This window comes from Zeugodacus cucurbitae, chromosome 3 (assembly GCF_028554725.1).
Source record: "Zeugodacus cucurbitae isolate PBARC_wt_2022May chromosome 3, idZeuCucr1.2, whole genome shotgun sequence".
Classification (NCBI taxonomy): Eukaryota; Metazoa; Arthropoda; class Insecta; order Diptera; family Tephritidae; genus Zeugodacus; species Zeugodacus cucurbitae.
This window is the reverse complement of record NC_071668.1, coordinates 67,641,236-67,668,198: the sequence shown is the minus strand read 5'-3', so window position 1 is coordinate 67,668,198 and position 26,963 is coordinate 67,641,236. Positions and strand designations below refer to the sequence as shown.

The following is a 26,963-nucleotide window of genomic DNA, read 5'->3' as shown; positions in this document are numbered from 1 at the left end:
ACGTAGAATTTAGCATCATTCGCACATTAAATTAACAACAGTTTCGCTGATGATGGACCTAGACTACAGAGGCACACGGATATGCATACATATAGACAGCAGTTAGAATTCAAATTCAATTCAAGTTCCTATTTTCATTAGCGTAAGCAATGAACTCGCTTGTGTATGCGTTAAAAGCGTCAATAAACTATTTTTAATTATCAATCTCACACTAGTTGAGCACATGTCGTCTTACATGCACAGTTATAATGGAACTGCGCACAAACGAGTTCGCCGCTTAAGTCTTTTGTATCTTACATATATAATTACTAATATGTACTTAGTATGTATGATTGATTGATGACACTAATGCCATATTAATCTTATCTAAAACATATAAACGCTTAATAGCCAACGCATGCGTACACGTGTTGGCGCACGTGACGCACACGCAAGTAGCATAAATATGTATATCGTAGGTATAAAAGCTTGTGAAACTTACTCTTTCTGCAGAAACACTTGTTCGCCTCATTGTTGACACCATTATCGAATGCATTCTCCTCAAAAACGTATTTGTAACCGGTAAGACTACCATACGTTTGTGGTTCACCACTGCGATACTAAAAAAAATATAAAAAAATTTAAATTTTTTTCCAAAAATAAATTTTACTTTACATTATAGTAAGATAACTTACCAAATTGATGGGCCTGCACATGCTTTTCCTGAAGAATTTAATACTATCATTGGGTTGTATGAAACTCCTGAATTTGGTGCCATCCGAAGCGAGTTCAATATTGCTGCAGTGTTCACCATCCCATTGTGGCAAGTTGGTTTTGCCACGATAAGTGGCATAGAGGCCAGATATGGCAGGATTTGTTGCGCCAGTGTAGAAAGTTTCATAGTCGGTGCTAAAGTCATACATCTGTGGCGTGTGAAAGAGATAGAGAGTTGTTGTGAGTTGTGTAAGCCAATTAGTTAAGTACATTTTTTATGAGCTCTATTAATTTGCAATATAAAAATTAATTTAATTGTTATGTAAAATTTAATTGTGCTGTTTTTTATTTGCGATAAAGGGTTATTGTATCAATTTTATTTGATTTTTATGTCATGCAAATCGTATTTTATAGTTCGAGTTTAGTAAATTTAAATGTTATGACAATTATTTGTTTTATATAAAATGTGGCAACATTTGTTATTAATAGATTTGTGATGAAGGAATGTGAAAATACGTGAATCTTAATTAAAACAATGCCTGCTCAAGTGTTGTTTTTTATATTTTCTCAACAAATATTGTTTTTAATTAATTTTATTTTAATTTTGTTGGTTATGTTGCGTTTTTATTTTATAATCATAAAAAATAATATAATTTATTTTATTTTCTAGCTTATATTCTTTAATTAATATTTTTTTAAATTTATTTATATTTAATTTTTTTTTAATTATAATCAGTTTAATATTTTTGAAATTAGTTTATTGTGCTAAAAACTTCTTTCAATAATTTAATTTTACTTTTTTACTAATTATTTATTTCGTTAATTTCATACTCTATTTTTATCGTTTATTGCATATATGTATATACAAAAATATAATATAAAAATTATATAATTTAATTTATGTTCTAGCTTATATATTTCATTTAATTTTTTTTAATTTAATTTTTATATATTTTTTATTTTTTTAAATTAATATTGTTTAATTTTTTTAATTATTATATTTTTTATTTTATTTTACTAAATTATTTAATTAATTTCATACTTTATTTTTATCATTATAAAAATGTACATATTTAAAAAAAAAAATAATTTAATTTTTTTTATTTTTTTTATATTTTTTAATAAATATTTTTTATATTTTATTCCTTTTATATAATTTTTTTATATTATTATTATTTTTTTTTTAATTTTAAATTTTTATTTTCTTTTTATTTATTTAATTTTATTATCTACTAGCTTACTAGTTTTCTTAATTTCAAAAGTCTATTTTTATTCGAGTATTGTTTTTAAATATTTTTTTGCCACTCACCCGATCAATAAGTCCCACTTTTTCGAAAGATATCCAATTCGAGAAGAATGTGTTGCCCAATGTAGTCAACGATGACTGATAACCAAACATAAATTCCTTAGCTGTCATACGTACAATTGGCAGTGATTTCGATGTTGCAAACAGTGTGCGTAAGCCCATGCGTAGGAATAGTGGCTTGTCAGCGGTTAAATGGGAAATTGCCTGAAAGAAATAAATGGAAATAATTCTATTTTAGAGAATTTTATAATTTTTGGAAATTTATATGTTTTACTACTTTTACGTAATACTAAATGTTATTTATGTATTATTATTTTAGAAAATTGTATTCACTATATTAGATAAAAAGAATAAATATTATATTAAATAAAAAGTTAAAAAACTTAGTTATTAAAAAAAATATATCTCATAAAAATGCACTTTTGAGTAAAAAAAATAATTTAAATTTTTTTTTCTTAATTTTTTTATGTATATTTGACAAAAAAAAATTTTTTGTTGAACATTTGTATTTTTTTAATTTTTTTCCATTAAAAAAATATATTTTTTTCTATTAAAATTAAACATTTTTCATATTGTTTTTAGGTATTTTAAAAAAACAAAATTATAATTTTGTTGAAATTTTTTTTCTAAATTTTGAAATTTTTTTTAAATTATTTTTAATTTTTTTTTAATTTTTGAAATATTATTTATTTATTTTTTTAATTGTTTTTATTAAAAAAAAATATTGTTTATTATAATATTCGCTTGTTATCAATTGGAATTAAAATCTATTAATTACCAGAAATAACGCTATATTATTTTGATATTCATCTTCCAAATTATTTCAATGCAACGGTTACCTCAATTATTTACTGCACGATCCTCGATTAGTCAAAGTTAAATGAAAACAATAATTATGCATTCATACATATATACAATTTGTAATTTTTTTTTTAAATCTCTAAACATATATAATAATAATTAATTGAACTCTCATTAATTGTATTCGCTTTACAACCATAATTCATAGCTTGTAATTTTCTACAAAAACAAATTGCCACACTAACGGTAATTATGCAAAAATTATGGCAAACAATTAGTAAACATTAATAGTTGGGCATTTGGGGCGGCTTTAATGACGAAAAAATCGTTACGAGAACAATCACACAATTAAAATGTAATTGTTATCGATTTTTCAATTAATCGATATAAGTTACGCTTACCATATGCGCATAAATTAGCACTTTTGTTGCTGTCAGCTTGTTATAAGTAAGCTGATTTTCACTTGTCATAAAAATACAAGAATTCTGAGTTATTAACTATTAGTGAATTAGTATTATTAACTGTTACGTAAGTGCAATTATTTTTTATTAATTTAATAAGACCGCTTACGGTGCTAGCGCGCTTCACTACAGTTGTGCATTTGTAATTTTAAAATTCATATTTTTTTATTTATTTTTTTTTTTATTTTGCAATATTGTTTTCTTTCTACTCATGTAAGTGTCAAAACGCTCATCATTAGCATACTAGTTGTGTTAAAGTTAAGAATTAAAATTGCACAAATTGCACAGACAGCATGTACCTATTTTATATTAACTACTAATTAGCTTGATTGCTGTAATTTGTTAAGTCATCACATCACTATAACTACTGTTAGCAAACAACTTGGTGTTTTACTGCAACAAAATCTTAAATAATTAAATTTATTTTTTGCTTTCAAAAACAACTTTTTTTAATTTTTCATCAAATTCCCGGCATGCTGTCTGAAATTTTATGAACTTGTTTTGATTTGTCAAATTTACTGTTGTGATTAACTGATGAGACGAGAAAACAATATAACGGAAGCAACAACAAATGTAACAAAGGTAAAGTAATACCAAAACAAAAAATACATACAAAAACAACAATCAAAACAAAATAACTGGACTGCGACGAAAAGATTCCTTAATAATGGTAACTTTCCATTTTTTAATGTAAACAAAGTTGTTATATGTTTTTATTTTTTAAATACTTGTATTTAATATAAATTTATGAATAATTTATTTTAAATCACGCTTTAAATATTTAACTGCTTTCATATATTTATGGCAGCAACTGCATTTGCATATGCACAAAATAAATACACGCTACTGCAACAACAACAAATAGTTGATTAAAGCATTAAAACCGCTTTGACAAATGCGTCAGCCATTTATGTACAGTTATTTGTTCTTTTGTACTCTTCTAGTTTAGCTAGACTTTGGCATCAGATTTGCATTTGATATTTGTCATTATTTTATATGAAAAAATAAAAAAAAAAATTAAGAAAATAAAAAAATCAAAATAAAATATTTATAAAAAAATTAAAAAAAATATATAAAAATTATAAAAATAAACAAAAAAATATTTAAAAAAAATTAAAGTAAATTAATTCTTAAACTCGTCGCATAAATTACTCAAAAATCTATTCTACAAAATATTAATTTATGGCGCATGCAAAAAAATGCGCGCACTTGTTTGGCCAAAAGCGTAAAAGAAAATAAACGAGTTCTTCGCTTAAGTCTTTTGTTTGGAGCGAGCCAACACACCCCTTGGCGAGTTGTAGAACTTGTATGCAAGTCGTTGTTCTAACAGCACTTGAATTTTGCTTGTTTATTTATGTTGATTAATTGAATGGCTATGTATGTATAAGTTAATATGTATGTATGTATGTATGTATGCCTGTATGTAAGTTGTTATGCGTATTTTGCCAAAAAAAAAATGTTGTTGTTATCGTGTTTATGAAAAATTTGCAGGAAATTGCCTAATATTTGTATACAATGTAGTTAATTATTAAAAATAATATTTACATTTGTATTAATCCCAACTATGTTCATGAGTTGGCAGTTTTTAATCAAACATAATTAGAAAATAAACAATTAATGGCGTTCAAAAAGGTCTTTCATTGATTGATATGACTTTAGCAAACAATTTATTTATTATTCTTTATCAAAATTATATTTAGATTTTATTTTTAATTTTTTATAATTAATAAAATGTGAATTAATACTTAAACTTACAAATTTTATTAAAATTTATTTTTTTATAAATAATAAAATGTGAATTAATAAAAAGCTGAACTATTATTATTTTTTATTTTTTATTTTATGTAATTTCATTTCATTTTTTATTTTATTTTAATTTATTTTATTTTATTTTATTTAAAAGAATTAATTCAATTTAATTTAATTTATTTTATTTTATTTTATTTTATTTTCTTTTATTTTATTTTTTTTTCATTTCATTTTATTTTATTTTATTTCATTTTTTATTCTTTTTATTTTATTTTATTTTATTTTATATTATTTTTTTATTTTATTTTATCTTATTTTATTTTTATTTTATTTTATTATTATTTTTATTTAATTTAATTTAATTTCATTTCATTTTTTTTTCATTTTATTTTCTTTTTTTTTTCTTTTATTTTATTTTATTTTTTTTCTTCTATTTTATTTTATTTTATTTTTATTTTTATTTTATGTTTATTTTTATTTTTATTTTTATTTTATTTTATTTTTTATTTTTATTTTATTTTATTTTACTTTATTTTATTTTAAGTTATTTTAATTTACTTTATTTTATTTAATTTAATTTTTTATTTTATTTTATTTCATTTTTCATTTCATTTCATTTAATTTTATTTTATTTTATTTTTTTATTTTATTTTCTTTATTTTAATTATTTTTTATTTTTATTTTATTCCATTTTATTTTATTTTATTTTATTTTATTTTATTTTATTTCATTTTATTTTATTTTATTTTTTTTTATTTTACTTTATTTTATTTAATTTAATTTTTATTTTATTTTATTTCATTTTTCATTTCATTTCATTTCATTTTATTTTATTTTATTTTATTTTTTTTATTTTATTTTATTTTCTTTATTTTATTTTATTTTTTTATTTTTATTTTATTCCATTTTATTTTATTTTATTTTATTTTATTTTATTTTATTTTATTTTATTTTATTTTATTTTATTTTATTTTATTTTATTTTATTTTATTTTATTTTATTTTATTTCATTTTATTTTATTTTATTTTAATAATTTTATATTAATTATTTTTCTATATTTCAAATTCATAATATACTCCCTCAATTTATTGTATAATTTAATATGTGTTATTAAGTTCATTATTTTTCAATTAATGAAATTCCCTATAATACGCTTTCCATGACGTCAAATGTGCACACAAACAATTCCGTCTTGTCTACGCTGAAGTATTATTCACAATCATCTATACGTACATACAGTAGCAACTACCAGATAAATGACATATGACAGCCCATATAAATGTTGTCACAGAAGGCATTAATCATACACACGTCTGTGTTGAAATAAATACAATTATTTTAGCTGATTCTTCGCTCTGCGACAACTTGCATGCAACTGTTTTTGCTAAATCACGTTAGCAAATAGCAATTGTATGTCTGTGCATCCATATATATACATATGTCTGTATGTGAGTAACAATTTGCTGCCGCATCAAGTTCAATTGTCGCTGAATTCCAGCCGGCTTAGTTGACATTTAGGCCAGTGACACATAGTGTGAGCTCTACTGTTTTTTTTTTTGTTTACATTAAGACATATTTAAAATTTATTGCATTTTTCATTTTTTTGTTTTGTTGCTTTGTCTTTAGCGGTACAATATTTGTAGAGGAAAATTTTCGCGTCCGGGGAAGTTTTGTGCTGTTTGTTTACATTTTTGCTCGCACAACAAATTGCAATAAGCAATTGCATGCATGTGTGTGTGTGTGTTCACAGTTATTGCGAATACAAGTTTGCAACGTTTATTGACCCAAGTTAGACTTTTTTGTGATTTTTTATTTTTATTTCACGCTTAAATTCGCTTTTAAAGGTAACGAACAATAACAATGTAAATCTAATCGTTTGTTTACATTTTCGCTCGTTAAGTTGAGGTCACATTTGTGGAATGACAGTATTCACTATGACGCATACAGGTGAGTTTAGAGTGGCAATATTTGCTGAGATTGCGACTTGTTTTGATGGAATAAAATGTATTAAACAAAAAATAATTATTAAAAATAAATATTATTATTATAAAATAAAATTTAATAAATTAAATTAATTATTTTTAACGCACAATTATCTTGCAAAAATTTTCCTATACGTTAATTTACTTGCTATTTTTATTACAAATGTTTCATAATTGCCACTTCCGCAACACTAAATCTGCATTTAATGAATACCCTTAAGGCAATACAAGTTATTTGTTTACATTTTGTCAGCATCTCGACTGAAATTTCAACTCATAAATTTTGTTAATACTTGTTAGTGAACTTATTATAAAGCAGTCGGAGACGGAGCAGACGGAGTGTTTGGTTTTTAGCGAGTTATTTATAAATGTTATAAACAAAAATAAATGATTACATACATATTTATTTTACATTAAATGGAAAAATATAAATTATATATTATTAAATATTAAGTATAAAGCACATTTAATTAAGAAAGCTAATTATAATAAAACTTATTTTTTATGTAAACTTCAGTCCATAAGCACTTACCAGCATTGCAATATTCAACATGACCACCTGATCATCTTCTTTACGCCCCTCAGACAAGTGTTCTTGCCACACCAATGGATGACTGGGTGTTGTAGACATTGTATTGTTGGCATTGAAAGTGATATTTTCGTGTGTCATGATTTCTCTGTAAAGAAATTTTTTAAAGGAAATATAGAATGACATTATATACAAAAAATTTATATTTATTTTAAAAATTGTATAATATTTTGTTGAATACTATTTCTTAGTTTAATTAAAATGCCAATTTCATGTTTTTTAAATTCTAAAATTTAACTTTTTAAATATATAACAATTTAAATTATCAAAATTTTTAAGTAGTGCTACATAAAATCAATTTTTTTATGTTTTTTTAATTTTAAGAAAATTATATTTATAAAAAATTCAGAACAAATTAAATTAAAATTCTCAAAATTTTTATGAACTAAACATAATGTAAATTATTATTATTTAAATTTTAAGAAAATCTTTTTTTTTTTGTAAATTTTGAAAAATCACTTTATCAAAAATATATCTGAAATAAATTATAAAAATTAATTTCTATTAAAGAAAATCAAAATTTTTAGTTTCATTTTAATTTCAACTTAATTTTTTTTTTAATAAAAAATTCAGCACAAATTCAATTCAAATTCACAAAATTTTTAAGCACTGTAAAACTAAAAATAATGTAAAATTTTATTATTTTTATTTTAAGAAAATTTCACTTTTTTTATTTTATAATTCCAAAATTTCACTTTATTTAAAAATGCAGAGATTCATATATTTCAAAGGTAAATTATACAATTTTTGTAATCACAATTCACCTTTCGCTTCAACAATCAACTTACTTGTAAACATATGGGCCAACTTGTTCCACATTCATTTTTTCGCGTCCCGCCAGAAAAGCCTCTGCGTTCGTTATATTAAAAAGATAAATCTTTATGTAAAGATCTACCGGTGGTTTAGCCCACAAATTAAAAATTTCGCCATCGTCAGCCATGGTGAGTTTCTACAAAAAAAAATGATTGAAATATTTAGAAAAATTTTAAAATATAATTAGTAATTAAAAATGTAATTAAAAATATAATAAAATATTAAAAATAAAATTAAAAATATAATAAATAATTAAAAAATATTAAAAATATAGTAAATAATTAAAAAAAAATTAAAAATATAATAAATAATTAAAAAATATTTAAAATATTATAAACAATTAAAAAAAAAATTTAAATATAATTGATAAATAAATAAAAAATAAATAATAATTAGAAAATAAATTAAAAATATAACTAATAATTGAATTAAAAAATTTTATTAATTAAATCGTATAAAATAATTCAAATTAAACTCACCCATTTGAAGATCAAGTCGTATGGCTGAAAGATTTTCACCAGCACAGCTGTTGTGATGGCCAACACGCCGAGGGCGAGTAATAAAAAGGCGCCTGTAATTAGAAAAAAAAATATAATTAAATATTTGATTTACACATAAGAGAAGCTGTTAATAAATTTACAATATTTATTAAACGTTTGTGTGCATAAAGTATGTTAATATAAGTAGCTAGAAAATTATCAATACATGTGACTGTAATTGAGTTTATTGTCACCGCTATAGCTAAATTGAATGCATTTTTTTTCTATAACAGTTGTTAGTTGACTAAACCAGTGCATAAATAATAAAATATATTAACATTTGCAAAAAAAAATATTTGATATACATTATTTGAAAAAAAAATATTTAAAGAATAAAAAATAAGTGCAAGGTTGCCATATTGTTTTTCCTTTTTGTTCAAGTGTTTTTATATTTATTTTAATAAATGTATAATTCATAATAATTTATACACGGTTTATATTTAATATAATAACATTATGATTTTTATTTTATATTTAAAAAAATATTAAAAAAATAAAAATTTTTTTTTTATTTTTTAAAATTATTAAATTTTGTGTAATAAATAATTAAATATTAAAAAAAAATATTATAAAAAATATATAAAATTATTAAATTTTGTTTGTATATTTTTGAAATTTAAAAGCAACCTCACGGCTTAATAATTATTTTTAATATTTTCTAATTTTTAATGTTAAAAATATTATATTTAATTTTAAATTAATCATAATATTTTTATAAAAATATTTATATTTATATTTAATTTTAAATTAATAATAATATTTTTCAATTAAATATTTTACCAAAAAATATATAAAATTACTATATTTTATTGTATTTTAAATTAAGTAATTCAAAAGCACCTTTCTGGCTTAATAATTATTTTTAGAATTTTTTTAATTTTATTTTAAAATTATTTAAAGTCACAAAAAGTATAAATTTTTACAAAAAATATATTATATTTAATATTTATTTTTACTTTGTAAAAATTCCAAAAACGTTTTAATCTCTAAATGAGAGCTTAAGCGACAATAAATTTACACATAAAATCTTTGCTGGTTATTGCCATTAAAAATTCCTGCCATAATAACGTTATTCCCCACAAAACTAGTTCAGAGTGAAAGAACAGATCAGAGAAAAAAACAACAACAATAAACACAACCAAATATGGCAAAAGAATTGTGACAATCTCGAGCTTATTGTATAAAAATAGCATATCAAGGGCAGTAGCAACGTAAAGATCATCACATAACTGTTGTATTTGACCGCCGGTGATGAGCACGTGATGGACAATCGAGCTGCTGCTGCTGCTGATTACTATATGTGAAACTACTTAACTATGTACATATGTGAAAGTAATTGTTAACAAGTGTGTACATGTTTGCACATAATTGGCAACTATGCAACAAGATGTAATCGCACTGCAAGTCATGTCATCGCATGCCACGCGGAAATTTTATTTATTTATTTTATTTATTTATTCATATGTATGCATGTTTTAAGGTAGCGCATCACTTCTGTGTTAACTCCAGAATCTATAGATATGCGAACTACGTTAGCCAAATGCTGCGGGCTAGGCCAGCGCATCGCCAGCTGATTAGCCTGTTGCAATGAAGTTAACAAACCATAACTTTTACTTTCGCACACACACACACATACTCATTTATATGTATGTATGTGACTAAAAGTGTAGAGTTGCAATCATTAAGTTGCCATAAAAAGAGGCAGAGTCATCAAGGGACTTAAACAAAGCACTAAATTGTAATTAAAAAACGCATTTATAGCTGTTTATCTGTATATGTGTTTTGAAAAACAGGTTTCACATCCCTGCCAAGAATATTCTGGATGACTGGCGCACGCAATTGAGGTTGGTCAAGGCAACACGTTAAAATTGCCGTCAAACAACGGCGGCGGTTAACACATTTGAACCGGTTACATGCCTTTGGCAAACGTATGCACGCAACTGCATGTGATTGTGTGTGTGTGTATTTTGCAAATAAAAAAAAAAATTTTAACACATTTGTTGCGCTTGGTCAGGGTTGCGACAATTGCAGATGTGCATCATGTGATAGCGAGTGTTTGCAAGCTGAGCAGAGCAGTTACAATTATATTTAGAAATTTCTTTTATATTTATATTTAAAAAGAAAACTTAACAAATTAACAAAAAAAAAATTAAAAATTGTAACCTACATAAAAAATATATAGTTATAATAATAAGGCATCATATGATGATCACATCAATATAAACTGTAAAAAAAAAAATTAAAAAATGCTCGAATTTTGTTTCAAGAGAATATTATAAAAAATAATATAAAATATATGCTCAGTCATTTTTTGAAAAAAAAAAATTATTAAATATGTTGAGAAATTTGCATTTAAAACATCATATGATGATCAATTGTACAAGTGATGTGATAATCAACTATTTTAGTATAAGGAAAAACAAAATATAAATGCATAAATGCGCTAAATTTTATTTAAAAAATCTATAAAAACTCATAAAAAATGAATTACACTAAATTTTAAACTAAATTACTGCTAACAAATATATTAAAATATGTCATGTGTTCTATAGCATCACATGATGTGATTAGAAGATTATGTTATATTGTAAAATTAAGTTTAATTTTATTATTAGGTCTACAACTTTGCTTCCGCCGTTTTCCAATAGATGTCTCTAGGGTCAAGCACTGGTCGATTAAATCGATTTATATCGAGCTTGGAAAATGCCACTTTTTGAGCCGAATTTTCGACATTTGCGGGAATGTCTCTAGGGTCAAGCACTGGTCGATTAAATCGATTATATCGTTTTATATCGATCTTGGACATTTGTGTCAACATTAACCCAACAAACTATTTGTAGAGATCTGTTTGCATCCCAAACTTATTCTCAACTGAAAATGTCACTTTTACAAATTTAATTTTTGAAATTCATAAAAAATCGGAAAAAAATACGCTATTGATTCAAATTTAAAACTAAATTACTGGTTTCAATTATGTTATGTATATTAACAAATGTATGCTATGAGTTATAAATCAGCATATGATGTCATCAGATCATCATGTTATATTGTTAAATTCAATTTAAAGTTAAAAATGCGCTAAATTTTATTTTTGAAATTATAAAAAATATTCAAAATAATATTTAGAATTTGTAAAATTTCCTTTCTGTTCCTGTCATGAGTAAGAAATCATATTATATGATGATCTGATGATCCTATGACTCAGCAAAAATTTCCAAACACACAAGAAAATGCGCTAATTTACAATATAAAAACAACAACAAAAAGTATATTTACTGATCAACAACTCGACTTTCACTTATTGTCCGTGGATCAGCGCCAGTTAATGGACTTTAAAATTCAAATAGTTTAAACTTAAATTCAAATAAAATTCAAACAAAATGCATAAATATTGATAGTTAAGTGTATAGACACATTTATGTGTTAATATGTTTGCATACAAACGCTTGAATAAAAAAAACGTAAACACACGTTGCGGTGTCTGCTTACAAGCACATAACTTATGTAGCTCTCTATTTGAAACAGTTCGCAAATTTAACTCAGTTGCCAATGGCATATGTTCAGTTACATACATACATACATACATATATGCCAACAATGACTTGCATGTGATTCACTTAGTAATCAACGCTTGAAGGAATGTGGCTGGACTTGTCATCGGCCACAGCATTCATGGCTCAAAGCGTTTGCGGCTAATGTGTGGGGATTTTTTTAGCGCAGCTCTTACATACATATATAAGAACCACAGCGCACTATCAAAGTCATAGATATGTTTTTAAATAGATCTGATTGTTTAAATATGTATGTATGTATATATGTAAGTATTTATACAAGCGCGCTTCTACATCACCTTGGCATACACACACACTTGCTACACAAATTTGTTTTTGTTTACATTTTTTTTTTGCTTCATGCGTTTTGAAGTAGTTTCAGGAAGATCAAATATGATGACGCTTAGCTTATTTAGGTGTACTGAGATGATGATGACACTACAAATGCGGTGGCGGTAACTGATTCAACCGCCCAAGTGCATAGATAGATACATACAAACACTTCGTGTACTTTATACCGACTTTCATATATTGATATATATAAATCTGTACGTGCTATATTACTAATTAGACACTTTATATGCGCGGCGAAGGTGTTGCCAACTCATGCATTTGATTTGTAATCTTTTCTTTTTTTAATTTTTTTTCTATATTTTTAGGTTAATCAGCTGTGTTCGTGCGATGTTGGGTTGTACAATAAAAATACCATTTTTTATGCTGCGTGAAAAGGCGTCAGTTGCTTTGGCGACACATTAGCTCTGCGCTAAGAATTTCCCACCGAATTTGTTAGTATGATTCAATTCTAAAAAGGTACGCATGCGCAGTTTGAGATTTATTGTTAAAGCATGTAGGAGGCACATAAATGTGTCACTTGATTTTGCAAAACTTCCCCATTTCTTCTGACATGCACTCATTTGCAAATTTCTTGCGTGATTTCTTTAAAACAACATGCAGAATTCTGCAAAGTCATTGCCGGTGATTTTGGTCACATCACATTTTCGCATGTCATCCAAAACAGCAGAAGTCGCTTGAAGTGGCTTTACAGTTTGAAGTTTCATTAAAAAAATGTTTATCTTATATTGATCAGCATACAAAAAAATATATAAATTATGCAAAAAATTAAAAAATTAAAATTTGGAAAAAAGTTAAAAAAAAATGTTATTGAGTAAAATAAACAATATAACTGAATATTAACATTTAATACTGTTTTTTTTAATTTAATAAAATAATAATCTTTTAAAATTGTTTATAATGTATATATTTTTTTTTTAATTAAAAATTTAAAATTAAATATAAATTTTAAATTTAAATTAAATATAAATTAAAATTAAATATAAATTTTAAATTTTTTCAGTGCAGCTTAAAAAAATAATTTTTAATAAAGTCAAATTAAAAAAATATAATTGATATTTTTAATTTATTAAAATAATAAATTTGTAAAATTGTATATAATTATATATATGTATGTATATATATTTAAAAAAAAAATAAAATTAAATATGAAAATTTAATATTTTTTCATTGCAGCTTAAAAGATATTTAAAAAAATTTCAAATTAAAAAAATATATAATTCTTATTTTTAATTTTTAATTTTTTTTTAAATATTTTATTTTTAACAAATTTTTAATTAAGTAAAATAAACGAAATACCACTGAATATTAAAATATAAGACATTTTCAATAAATTTTTACAATCAAATATAATAATTATGTAAGTCCATCTTCAAAAATTCGATTTTTAAAATAATAATATTAAAAGAATATTGAATTTATAATTTTAAATTTAAACTTATTTTGAAATATTGTTTTTATTAAAAATATTAAATTATTATTGTTAATTAAAAAAATAAAAAAATGGTATTTTTAAATTTTTCATAATTTTTTTTAATTTATTTTGATTTTTTTTCTAATCAAATTTTTTCATTATTCATTATTTTTTTTAACTTATTTTGAAATATTTTGTTGAATTAAAAACATGAAATTATTAGTGTTAATTAAAAAAATAAAAAAAAAATTTAATTCTGAATTTTTCATAATATTTTTTTTAAATTATTTCGATTTTTTTTATCAAATTTTTTCATTATACATTATTTTTTAACTTATTTTGAAATATTTTGTTGAATTAAAAATATTAAATTATTATTGTTAGTAAAAAAATATTTCATAAAAACGAAAATTGAAATTTTAAATTCTACATTTTTCATAATATTTGTTTTTTTTTTATTATGTCTAGATATTTCAAAAAATATGCTTTCTCAAAAAAGCAGTCTCGTTATAAATGATTAAATTTTACTGTGTTTTTTAAGTATCGATTTTATAATTAAATATTTTTTTTTTTAATTTTAATACATTTTTTAAATTATCAATCCATTTATAAATTATAAAACTTTGATCTGTTTTTATATAAATATTATTTTTTTATTTTTTGTCGATTTAAATATTTTTTTTTTATCAATTTAAATATTTTTTTAATTAAATATTTCAAAAAATTAATATGTAAGGTTGCCTTACATTTTTGTAGTTCCATTTCGTTTTAAATATGTTTAATATGAAATAAGCAGTCTCGTTATAAATGATTAAATTTTACTGTGTTTCTTTAAGTATCGTTTTTTTATTTAAATCTATTTTTTTTATTTAAATACATTTTTTAAATTATCAATCCCGTTATAAATTATAAAACTTTGATCTGTTTTTATATAAATAACTTTTTCTTATTTTTTGTCGATTTAAATAATTTTATTTTTTATTTTTTTCAATTCAAATATTTTTATAATTGAATAGTTTTTTATTCAAATAAAAATATTTAGTTAAAGATAGTGATTTTGACAATAACGAATGTGCTTAAATACACTCAATTGTCTCTGGAAGTCAAGTCATTTGAATTTTTCATAAAAATTGTCACGAAAGCACCTCTGTGTTATATTCTAATAAACAAATTGTATGCCACTTCATAATCCAAACAATTTGGTTTACTGTACGTGTAGGTGCCAAATTTTCCACCCTCGTGTGTTGAATTTCACAATTTCTGGAAATTTATTGTGTATAAAGAATTATGCAGAAAGTTTCCACAAACCTTTAAAAACTAATCGTGCTAGGCATATGAATATATGTAGATATAAGGCGTACATTGCTCACCGGCATTTCAGCACAACAAAAGAAGAAACCGGCAGGGCAGTAAACATGTGGTAAACAACATTAAAAAATACAAAAAAAAATACGAAAAATTTCGAAAAAAAACATCTCGCCCAAATAAGTCGTAAAACTGGCTGATTCGCAAATTTAGTGTTGTCTTTAGAGTTTTGGTCAGAAATATAAATGAAGCCAGCTGTAGGCGGTAGCTGTGCTACTTGATGCTACCTAACAGGCTGTCTGTCTGTATGTGCCATACAAGTGATTATTTATTACTCATTTTTCTTATAACAATTTGCTGCCGCCTCAAATTTATAGGAAATATATGAATGCATGCCCAAAGCGGCAATTAATTAAACACTTAAGTGCTTAAATGATAAATAAAAACAAATCTCGTACATTAATATACTATATGCATACATAAATGGCATATGTAAGTGTGAAAGCCTTTTTTAATAGTTGCCAGCTGGCGTGATTGACAATTGCCGTTCACACTATAGAATTTCTGACATATGTTACATTTTTCAATGCGTCACAAGGAAAATATTAATTAGTTTGTTTTGCTGTTTGGCAAATGTCAAAATAAAAGTATTTAATAATTTATGCAAGCCACACGCCACGGCAGTCGGTGCGTAGTAATTTCAATAATTTATTTGAAAAACTCGATATAGAAAACAAAAAAAAAAAACAACAACAACAAAATCGAAAACCATAATTGCCGGTAGTTGCAGGCTAATTTGCACGCCACTGTGCATGCCGCGCGCGCTTTTTGTACGAAGTCAGTCAGTCAGCTGGCGTCGTGTATTGTTTATTAAGTGAGCGCGCGGAAAAAATTTATTTGTATTGAAATAAGATATCTAAGGTGCAAAAAAATATGTGCGGGCGTGAAATTCTCACGCCAAACAAGTGCCGTTGTTTTATTTTATTTTATGCCATATCGGTTTTTTTGCCACCTGTGTGGTCTGATGAGTAAACGTTTTTATATGCAAACACTTGTCTATATGGACATAGCTATGTATGTACAAATTTGGCATTTCGTTTGAAATTGTCATAAATTAAATTCTGGGTAGCACCTTCTTTTGTTATTTTTATGTTTGTTGACCATTCAAACAAACATTTTTTACGTATTTAGGCAAGTATTAATAACAATGAATTGATTTAGAGAAATTCTGTATTTGTGTAGCACGTAAGAATGTTTACAAGCAATTAGAGGTACACGCGGAAGCTTAAAAAAGAGTGAACAATGTAAAAGAAAAATATTAAAATGTAAAAAAATGTGTATTTGTAATTTTTTTTTACATACAAAATAGTTTAGTTTATTTGAATAAAATATGTAAATTTTAATATTTTTTGATATTAAAATATTTTTATTTATTTCAATATATTTATTTTTCTTCATGTAAATATTTTAACTAAATTAAATATTTATTTTCTTTATCTTAATTTTTTATCAAGATAACAAAATTTCTAAATGCATGTATACATTGTTAGAATTAAGATACGGTAACACACACATAAATTTATCGATAAATCGATGATGTCGTTAAAGTTGTTGACATTTAATATGTAAATTTTGGTAAAAAATAATTTAATTTGTATGATAAAATACAATTTGTTGTCAAGCGAGCGATTATGAAATGCAAACAGATCGTCACATGTAACAGGACTAGACTATATGCATACATATATGATTTCGTAATAATTAGATAACTTTCACGGCATGAAAAGAGGGCACGCAATGAAAGCGCTACAATTATTCAGAAATATCTGCATAAAAGTGCCAATATATGTAGACTAACAATGCAAGGGACACACAACAATAAAATACAAAAATAAAAAAAGCGTAAAAAACGCAACAAAAATTACAAATTCAATAACAATTAATAAAGCGCTGGCAATTTATGCCACAAACATAAACACACAACCTGACTGTCTGCCTTTCACACGCACACACACACGCCACAAAATAGAGGAAAAAACGCGATATAATCAAATCAAATGAATTTGCATGATAATAAAAATGTGATAAGCAGTGACCGTTGTTCAAACAACAACAAAAAATATAAACGAAAAAACTAGACGCGCGCCTAACACTAGTCTCGTGTATGCGTTAATTAGCATGTGACCACTCCGCTAGTTTTCAGGTCCATTGCTGCTGCTGCTCAATTGCTTTGGCTTTGACTGTTTGAAAATTTTAAATTTTTTTTTGGCAAAACCCCATGTGTTGTGCAGACACATGGAACGCATTAGTTGATGTGGAAGACAAGCAGGTGCTGTTACCATTGTTTGATGATGCTTTTTCAATTTTTTTTTTTTATTTTTTTTCTAATATTTAGTATATAGTATTTATAAATTTTTAATGACTATTTTTAAGTGACGTTGTTTGGTGTATTCTTTTCTTTATTCATTTTAACAAATGGCGTTTTTTGATAACTTGTCTCTCATGAATATATTGAGTCAGCGAACGTTCGAGACTGCTACGAAAGCCAGTTTAACGTTAAATTAATTGATTTTTGCTCGCTTAGAACTGTATTAACGTTGAATCTGTTGATGGTGTTTTTAGGAATTTGCTTCGTTAATATATACAGAAATCTGATATTTGACGAAGCAAAAGCAGTTTGTGCTTTATAAATATGTATGATTTGCATGATAAATATGTGCGTATGTATTGATATGCAAATTAGTTAAATTTAGGAAATTGCCAATGTCATTCTGACTTTTCTATATGCAAAATATGATATGCCAATGCAAAGTGGACATTTTGCTAATCTGCAACCGGTTGAGGTTAAGTGGTATATGCTTGTATATATGTATGGTATATATATATATGTATGCATGTATATATATATATATTTATAAATATATATACATATGTAGATGTACCGAAAGCGGCAACGCTTTACAACAATTTTGTGACTCATTAGTAAACGTAATCGAGTGTATATCTTGTTTTAGCGCATTTATAAATTATTGTTTGTGAATGACTTGAAATTTTTGGTGGCTTGTTTAGAAAAAAAAATGGAAAATGAAAAATAAAAAAAATAAAAATAAAAAAAATTTAAATAATAATATATTGTATCAAATTAAAATTAAATTTAAAAAATATTGCATTTAATATTTTTAATTTTTGAAATATTAAAGCCTGTATTTTTCGACTTTTTAAATATTTTGAAATTTATTTTTGAAAATCATCATAATAAAACGAAAAAAAAAATAAAACGCTTTTGACGTCAAAAGTTTAACATTTAGCAACAAGTAGTAGTGTTCTATCGTTTCTTTTGTCTATTGAAATCGTGTTTTCTAAGCGTGTTTGTAATGTTCAAATAACTACTAACGTCACTGACCGCAGAATTTATGTAAATTTTTATAAAACTACAAATATATAAGCAGATATTTATGCATTGATAGCTGTTAATTTATTAAAATATGCATTTTCTACTCTAATTTGTTTACATAGTATTTAATGTAAACAATAATTTAAAAAAAGTGTTTAATAATAAAAATTAAATTAAAATTAATTATTATATATGCAATTATTATTATTTATTTGCATATACATATATTTTAAAAAAGTGGAAGGCTTTGAAAAAAAAATAAAATAATATTATCTACTGCTTCCAGTAAAGGAGCTGTAAAAATTAAATACAATATATTGTACACCCAGTACATTCGAAAAAAAAAACAAAAAATTTACTATTTTGCTTGCAACCTCCACATTCTTGCACTACACTATGTTGTTGAACTTTCCATTTCAAGCAGCTTTCTATTTTTAAAATACATTTCCTTAAATTCTCATACCACAAGCAAAGTAAACAAATCATGTTTGCCATAAAAATCTTATTAACAATTTAAATATTTAACCAATAAACAGACAGCTGATAATTGGCAAACTGTGTGTGTGTGTGGGTATGTGCAACAAATAAAGCAAAAAAATGCAATAAAGTAAATAGAAACAATTCTTTTCAAGCCAAAGCGCCCGTTGTTATTGCCACAACACCTTAAAAACGCTTTCTAATTTAAATACGCGCGATTAACTTGGACAAATATGTTGACTTTAGAACAGTTAGCAAGTGCTTATAAAGTTATAAATTAATATATTATATTATTAATGTGCCTTACACGGCTGTGACCGAATATTTGTGTACAAAAGCCAGCGCAAGCACGTTTCAATAAAATTAATGTATAGACCAACTATGTGCTTATTAATAATTATTTATAATGCGAAATATAAGTTTGGCCATGCAAATAATGCGATTAATAATATGCTTGTGTACAATTTAATTTGTCAATTGTTTGTTTACCAAATGAATTAACGTGTGCAAGCACTCCCGCACAGCTGACTGTTATCGATTATCGATATTTATTGTGCATAAAGTCGTTGCAGTTTGAAATTATTTGTAAAGAAATGAAATGAAATGCATGAAGTGCATTATTTTAAAAACAAATTTAACTTCATTTAATGATTTTGTAACAATTTCTGTTAATTTGTGCACAACTGTCAAGTTTTGTAGTGTAAATAACGCTAACATCAGCAGCATGTGTTTGTTTGCGAAGTAAATATATTTCTGAACGAAAAATGATATGCGCTAATATTACAAGAAAATTTGCGCAACTTTCAAAAGCTGTGAAAATACACAAACAAAATAAGAAGCGTAAATTGCGTTGCTGCTGTCATAATATAACATTTTATATACTTTATAATTTTACTAATTTTCTACGGCAAACTATACATACATATATTCTTACGAACAAATGCATAATAAAACTGTGTTGCATCAGTGCATGCATGTGTAATATTACAAATACAACAACAACAACTACAACTAGTTGCTGTGGCATTTGTAATCAAAATGATTATCACGCATGTTCGCCTGTGGTGTAGTAAATTGACGAGTTGCCCGCCGTCCATCAATGCCTGTAACATTTTTGTTGAATTCTCTTGTATAATAAATATATGTATGTACGCTACTTTTATTAGAAAAAGGTATACATTAGTGTCAAAAGTGTGCAATAAAACTTCTTCTTTTTTAACTTTCAACACATTTGCGGCCACAACATAGCGTCGGCGCAGAGTTTTATGCCTTTAACAATGCTGAAATGCTACAAAGGCGCGTAGTATACAGCGGTTATTGGGCAATTTCTCGCGGCAATTTGAAAGTCATTTGCTTTGCAATACAAATCAATAGTTGTATAAATGGAGGTGCATAGATCTGGGTTTTATATGTATGTATCTAAATATAGCTGGTAGGTTTGCTTTTAGTGTTGTTACTGTTTATGACAGATTTTTAACATGAATTAAGAATAATTAAAATTTTTTTTACACCAATTTTTCAAAGTATATAATATTCTTGTAACATGAATTTTGTATTATATGGTCTAATTCCTGTTAAATATCTGTTTAAGCTTAAATTTATTATTAAATTCTTCAAAATTGGTGAAATTCATTTGAAAAATCTGTCATAAAAAAATTTTTAGCTCAACCAAAAGAGTGTCTTCAATTGCAATTTTTGCACATATGTATTTTTTTTAATTATTCTCTTTCTCTTTTTTCATACATTTTTTGTGTTTTATTCTTCAGCAGAAACCAAATATTTCTACAGAAATCAATTAATGCTTTATTAGACAAATGCGCGCACGTGCTGTAGTTGCTGAATACGAATTTGGCATAAATTGAACGCTAATGCGAAACCGGCAAATAGCAGGACAAAAGCAATTTTGCACATGTCAAAAAAAAAAAAAACGAAACCAGAAACTTAAACAAAAACCAAAAGAAAAAATTGCTTAGCATACAGGATTCTTCTATTATGCAGCACAAAAATATTAATTATTGTCTCTACAAAATTTCACAGCGTATTAACTGAATTTTTAGAAAAAAACAACATCAGCAAACATCAATAAATTAATGCGAAATTTATGAAGATGAGCGCGCTAATAAAACGAGTTAACGTGTTTTTTTTTGTGGTTAAGTGTTAAAAATTTTAACTTAAAATACAGCTGTGCGCCAAAAGTAGACGGCCTTAAGTGTCCAAAAGAATAACGAAGGAAAAGTGCAAAGTCTGCTTTAAGTCAAAATGTGGGAAGCGTGAAAGTATGTTAATTAATAATGATAAGTATAGCAAATAAAACGAAATAAAATAATTTAAGAAATAAACAAAAATATTTAAAACAACAACAAAAAAGTTAAAACAAAATAAATATCTTACTAATAGTAAAAATCAATATCAACACAGTGATAGTAACAGCAAAACGGGAATTTGAATGAATCTGCAAAATTTTTGTATATAACTACATAATTACATACATAAATATATAATATTAGATTTAATACATAATAATAGTTTAAAGTGCTGCTAACCGGACACGAATACATGGCATTATATGATAAATAGTGAATATATATATATATGTACATATATAGCTAACCAACAGCATCATCGGCACTTAAGTGTACATCTGTTGAATAAACATGAACAGAAAACACATGCTTTGAGCTGCTGCTATTCAACTTGTGAACTTAAACTGCTCAAATGGTTTGTCATTAATTGGCACTAATATATGTATAACGCCAAACAACGGTAAAACAAATACTTATATAATAAAGCAAATGTTAATCATTAGATTAGACCGAAAAATGTTAAGGTTAGGAAGTCCGCTGTGTCGCCACAATCAGAAGCTTAAAATTTGCAAGAAATGCGCAATTAAAAGAAATCGAGAAATGTTCGAGAATTTTCGCATGGTTCATGGTTAATGTATGCTAATAAACAAATGCATATAAAAAAAAAATAATAATAATTTCGTTTATGCAAGTCAAAAGCGCGTCTAAAAATACAATAAAAATTTAGAAGCTATAAATTAATGAATATGAAAAGAAACAAAACTCATAAAAAGACAACTGCTTATGAATTTTCATAATATTTATATTTCATTTGAGTGCCAGTTATCATAACATGTTAACATTGGTTAGCGATTAGTGCTATTAGAAAAAAATATTTTAACTGCTGGCTCAAGAGTCAAAAAATATAAAAAAATTGAGTTTTTTGTTTATAAACAGCCACCAAGCGTGCAGCAAAGAAAAGCAAATAAAGCTTGAAAACATTGACATTGACCCAATTGTCAGCGTTGCATTGCTGGAACAGCAGTTTATTCATAGTCGCTGAAGGTCTACTTATATGGAGCACTCGAAAAAAAAATTAAAACAAAATACACATTGCATTAAAAGCAATTAATATTGTAAAGCAATAAATTAACTATAAAATTTTAGTGCGAGTTCATTGCACTCAACGAAAGCTACAAAGAGATATGTGCAGTGGTGAGCAGTGCAGTGTGTATATAGCAGTAGGCCTAAAATAAATGCATATTTGCAGTTGTATAAAGTTGCTACGACGACCTGTTTCTTTAAAAAACTATTTACTGACACTTATGTGCCTACAGTGTTGGACAAATTAATAGATATTTTATTTTTGACTAATATTAATGGCTGAATTTGAGGTTATGTTTGTAAAAAAAAATTGTAAAATTTCAATTTTAGAAAATTTGCTAGAAATTTTTATCAAAAATAATATTATATTGAAAGTATTTTATTACATTTTATAAAAATTACTGGCAAATTTTTAAACTTTTTTTCTAAATTTTTACAAATTTCAATTTTAAAAGATTTGTCTGGAAATTTTTATAAAAAAAAATATTTTCAGTATAATATTTTTTTTATTTTCAATATAATATTTTTCACTTTTAACAAAAAAATTCTAACATATGATTTTATCTCATTAATAACATATTCTAAAGCGTAATATAAAAAAAATTGACAGCCTAGTTTTTATTGTTAATTTAAGCTATAATACCTAAATCTTATCTCCATTCACCTGTCCACCACTGTATACACAATTATGCATGCCATTGCACGCGATTGTGTGTGGTGTATATGAATATCAAAGTCAAATACACCAACTGGCTGGCAAGAGTTCAGTGTGTATCCCTGAACTTGACCACGAAATAAGCTGGAGGACGGGTTGAAAAGCAATAAAATGGAAATAAAAACGAATGCTACGGACATATTGAAAATTAATAAATGGGTAAATCATAAGAGATTTAATATCTTTAGAAAATATGAAAAAAGTCGGAAAAAATTAAAAAAAAAATTTAAATAAAAATGAATGAATGAAAAAAAAAATTTAATAAAAAAAAATAAAAAAAAAAATATTAAAAAAATTAAAATAAAAATGAAAAGATATAAAAAAAAATATTAAAAAAGATTAAAATAAAAAAAATTTAAATTTAAATTTAAAAAATAATAATTAAAACTAAAAAATAAAAATTTGAAAAATGAAAATAAATGTATAGAAAAAGGAATATTTATAAAAAAATATTTAAATGAAAATTTTACGTTTGCTATATTATAAAACAATTATTTTATGCTTGAAAAAAAATTAAATAATATTTATAAAACTGAAAAAAAATAAAATAAATGCTGAATTTGTTAAGACGTGATATAACATATAAAAAAAATAATTGGAAATAAAAAAATATAAAAAATATAATAATAAAAAAAATATTTTCATTTTTCCACATGTTTTAAAACACATTTTGTACACACTTAACTCTTGTTTTTTTTCGCGCTCAAACATTGTTTTGTTTATATAAATATGTAATTTGAAAACGAAATTCACAAATATTTATATAACAAAATAAGCGTGTCTTTGCAGATTGGCATGCAGCAGCAGCAGCAGCAGCACTCAAAAAATAGAAATCTAAAATAAACCCCCCAAACCATATTAGCATATCAGACGCAGCCATACATAAATACATAATATTAAATACATAAATATGTATATATTTAATACAATTTACCACATTTATTTACACACATATGTACGTAACTTGTCGTTAACACTCAACGACCACTTAACAACTTGATTTTTTTTTCAAACTCGTTCAACCAAAAAACTCGCAAATTTTGGCCAACTTGAAGTCAATCAGCTGGTGCACCATGGCGTATGCTGGCTTGGTTAGTCAGTTAGTCGAACAATATGTTTTTTCGTTTGTTTGCTTGTGGCAACACTGTTTGCTTGCTTAATTCAAACGACGTCAAATTTCAAGTACGCGCGTGCATTAAAATATAAACAGCTTTTTCGAGTTAAATTCTTAAAAAGCGCAAGTGAATTGTGTGAAATATTTTAAGCGTAATTTTTTGTTTGGATTTTCTGCACAGTTCGCATTTTCAGTGCAACTACTACAACTAAACTACAACATTGTCAGTTGTTACAAGTTTGTGTGAGTACACTGACCGCGGTACGAGAAAAAAAAATTAAGAAAAGAAAAAAAAATAAAAGTAATAAAAAATGTAAGCAATAGATTTCAAAATGTTCTTGACTTTAGCAATGCCGTTTTGTAGATAAATTTGTCGCGCAGCGCTGTGCGCTTTAGCGGCGTTTCTTGTTTGAAGACAATCGTTTTTCGCGTAGTTATCTGCTGTTGCGTTTTACTTCGTTTAAATAATTTAAACTTGCATCGCCCGAGAAATGAAATTTCTTTCAACAAGTTATCTTGTTTATTTTCTTTACATTCATGTTAAGATTTGTCATTATATAATTTTTATAGTAGGAATAATTTAAAAAAAAATCATTTTAAATTTTATAAAAATATTTTTTTTTTCACACTACATATGTTTATTTTCTTTAACAATTAAAAAATAGATACATTTGCTTATTATTAATTTACTGAAAATTAAAGACAGCAGGCACCAAATATTTTTTTTTTTAATTTTTAATTTTTCATTTATTATTATCATCATATTATCATTCATCATCATTCATTATCATCATATTATCCAAATAAAAAAATAAATATTTATTTTATTTTTTACTATTATGTTTTAATTAATTTATTTTTTATTTAAAAATTAAGATGTTTTATTCAAATATTTAACTACATATTATTTTTGTTATTTTTTTTTTTTTCAAGTTAAAATATTATACTAAAACTTAAATTTTGATACACAATTTTTGTATGTATATAAATAAAAAAAAATAAATTTAAATTTTTTATCCAAATAAATGGAAATTTTTTTATAATAAAAAAAATTAAGATTTTTTATTCATATATTTAACTACATATTATTTTTGAAAATTTTTTTTTTTTTTAAGATAAAATATTATATTAAAATTTAAATTTTGATACACAATTTTTGGATGTCCAGTGATCTCCTTTTTGCACGGTTAACTGGGACTGTAAATTACTCGTGTAAAAAAAAAAACCGTGCAAAAAAAATCAAATTTTTATATAAAACTCACTATTGGGACCAATTTAAGAAAAAAATCGTGCAAAAAATAGAAAACGTGTAAAAAAGTCTAATTTTACATGAAATTCTATCTATTCGTACAGTGAGAATTTTCACTGTTGTTGTTGTTATAAACTTTTCTGGTATTATATGTATGTACATATTACTGTTAGAAGGAACAAACAACTATTCTGGGAATGGTAAAAAATAATACTTTTCAAAGTTCCGTCATTATTCGCTGTGTCTTTTTTTTTCTCATTTCTTCATACAGCTTCATTTATTTCCTTACGTATTGTAATTGTTGCAACCTTTTCACTGGCTTTCGAATCTAAGATTTGTATTTTTTAGTTTAAACCTAATTTAGAATTTATTAAATTCAGCAATGGATTTGTGACGTATTGACGGATAGAATTTTGATTTTATTGCAAAAAAGTATACAATTAAAATAAAGAATCCGTGTAAAAAAATAAAACCGTGTAAAAATGGTAACTGGGAAGTGTTCAAAAACACCGTGTAAAAAAAAACCGTGCAAAAAAAAACCGTGTAAAAAGGAGATCAACTGTATATAAATAAATAAAAAATTAATTGAAATTTTTTATCCAAATAAATGGAAATTTTTTTATAATAAAAAAAAATTAAGATTTTTTATACAAATATTTAACTACATATTATTTTTGTATTTTTTTTTTTCAAGATAAAATATTATATTAAAATTTAATATTATATTAAAATTGAAATTGGATGTATATAAATAAAAAAAAAAAAATAAATTGAAATTTTTTTTGTAATAAAAAATTTTTTTTTTATTTTAATTTTTTTTATTAAATAGTATTAAAAATAATTAATTTTATTTCCCACTTCATGTGATTTTAATTATTTAATTTATTTTAAATTGAAACGACACTAATTTTTTCAATTCAATTTATATTTATTTACATTTAATTGTTGTATTTCAAAACAAAAAACAAAAAAGTTTTAATTTTTTTTTAAGTTGTAATTTTATTATTTTTTTAAGATTTCATATGCAATTTTTTAAATGTTTGATTCACTTTTTTATAATTTGTTTTTATTTT

At 24.5% G+C, this 26,963-nt stretch overlaps 1 protein-coding gene across 4 annotated transcripts in view; it reads right to left on the bottom strand.

The window, feature by feature from the left end:
- Positions 1 to 26,963, bottom strand: part of LOC105212447 (scavenger receptor class B member 1) — a 76,595-nt gene that overhangs the window by 9,099 nt on the left and 40,533 nt on the right. For all 4 annotated transcript variants that reach the window (XM_054227596.1, XM_054227595.1, XM_054227594.1 and 1 more), the window contains 6 exons: positions 8,875 to 8,966; positions 8,371 to 8,531; positions 7,526 to 7,670; positions 2,003 to 2,203; positions 675 to 902; positions 482 to 599 (listed from right to left, as the gene is read on the bottom strand). In XM_054227596.1, coding sequence (XP_054083571.1) covers positions 482 to 599; positions 675 to 902; positions 2,003 to 2,203; positions 7,526 to 7,670; positions 8,371 to 8,522 — 844 coding nt within the window. In that variant the 5' untranslated portion in view covers positions 8,523 to 8,531; positions 8,875 to 8,966. The remainder of the gene's footprint in view (positions 1 to 481; positions 600 to 674; positions 903 to 2,002; positions 2,204 to 7,525; positions 7,671 to 8,370; positions 8,532 to 8,874; positions 8,967 to 26,963) is intronic.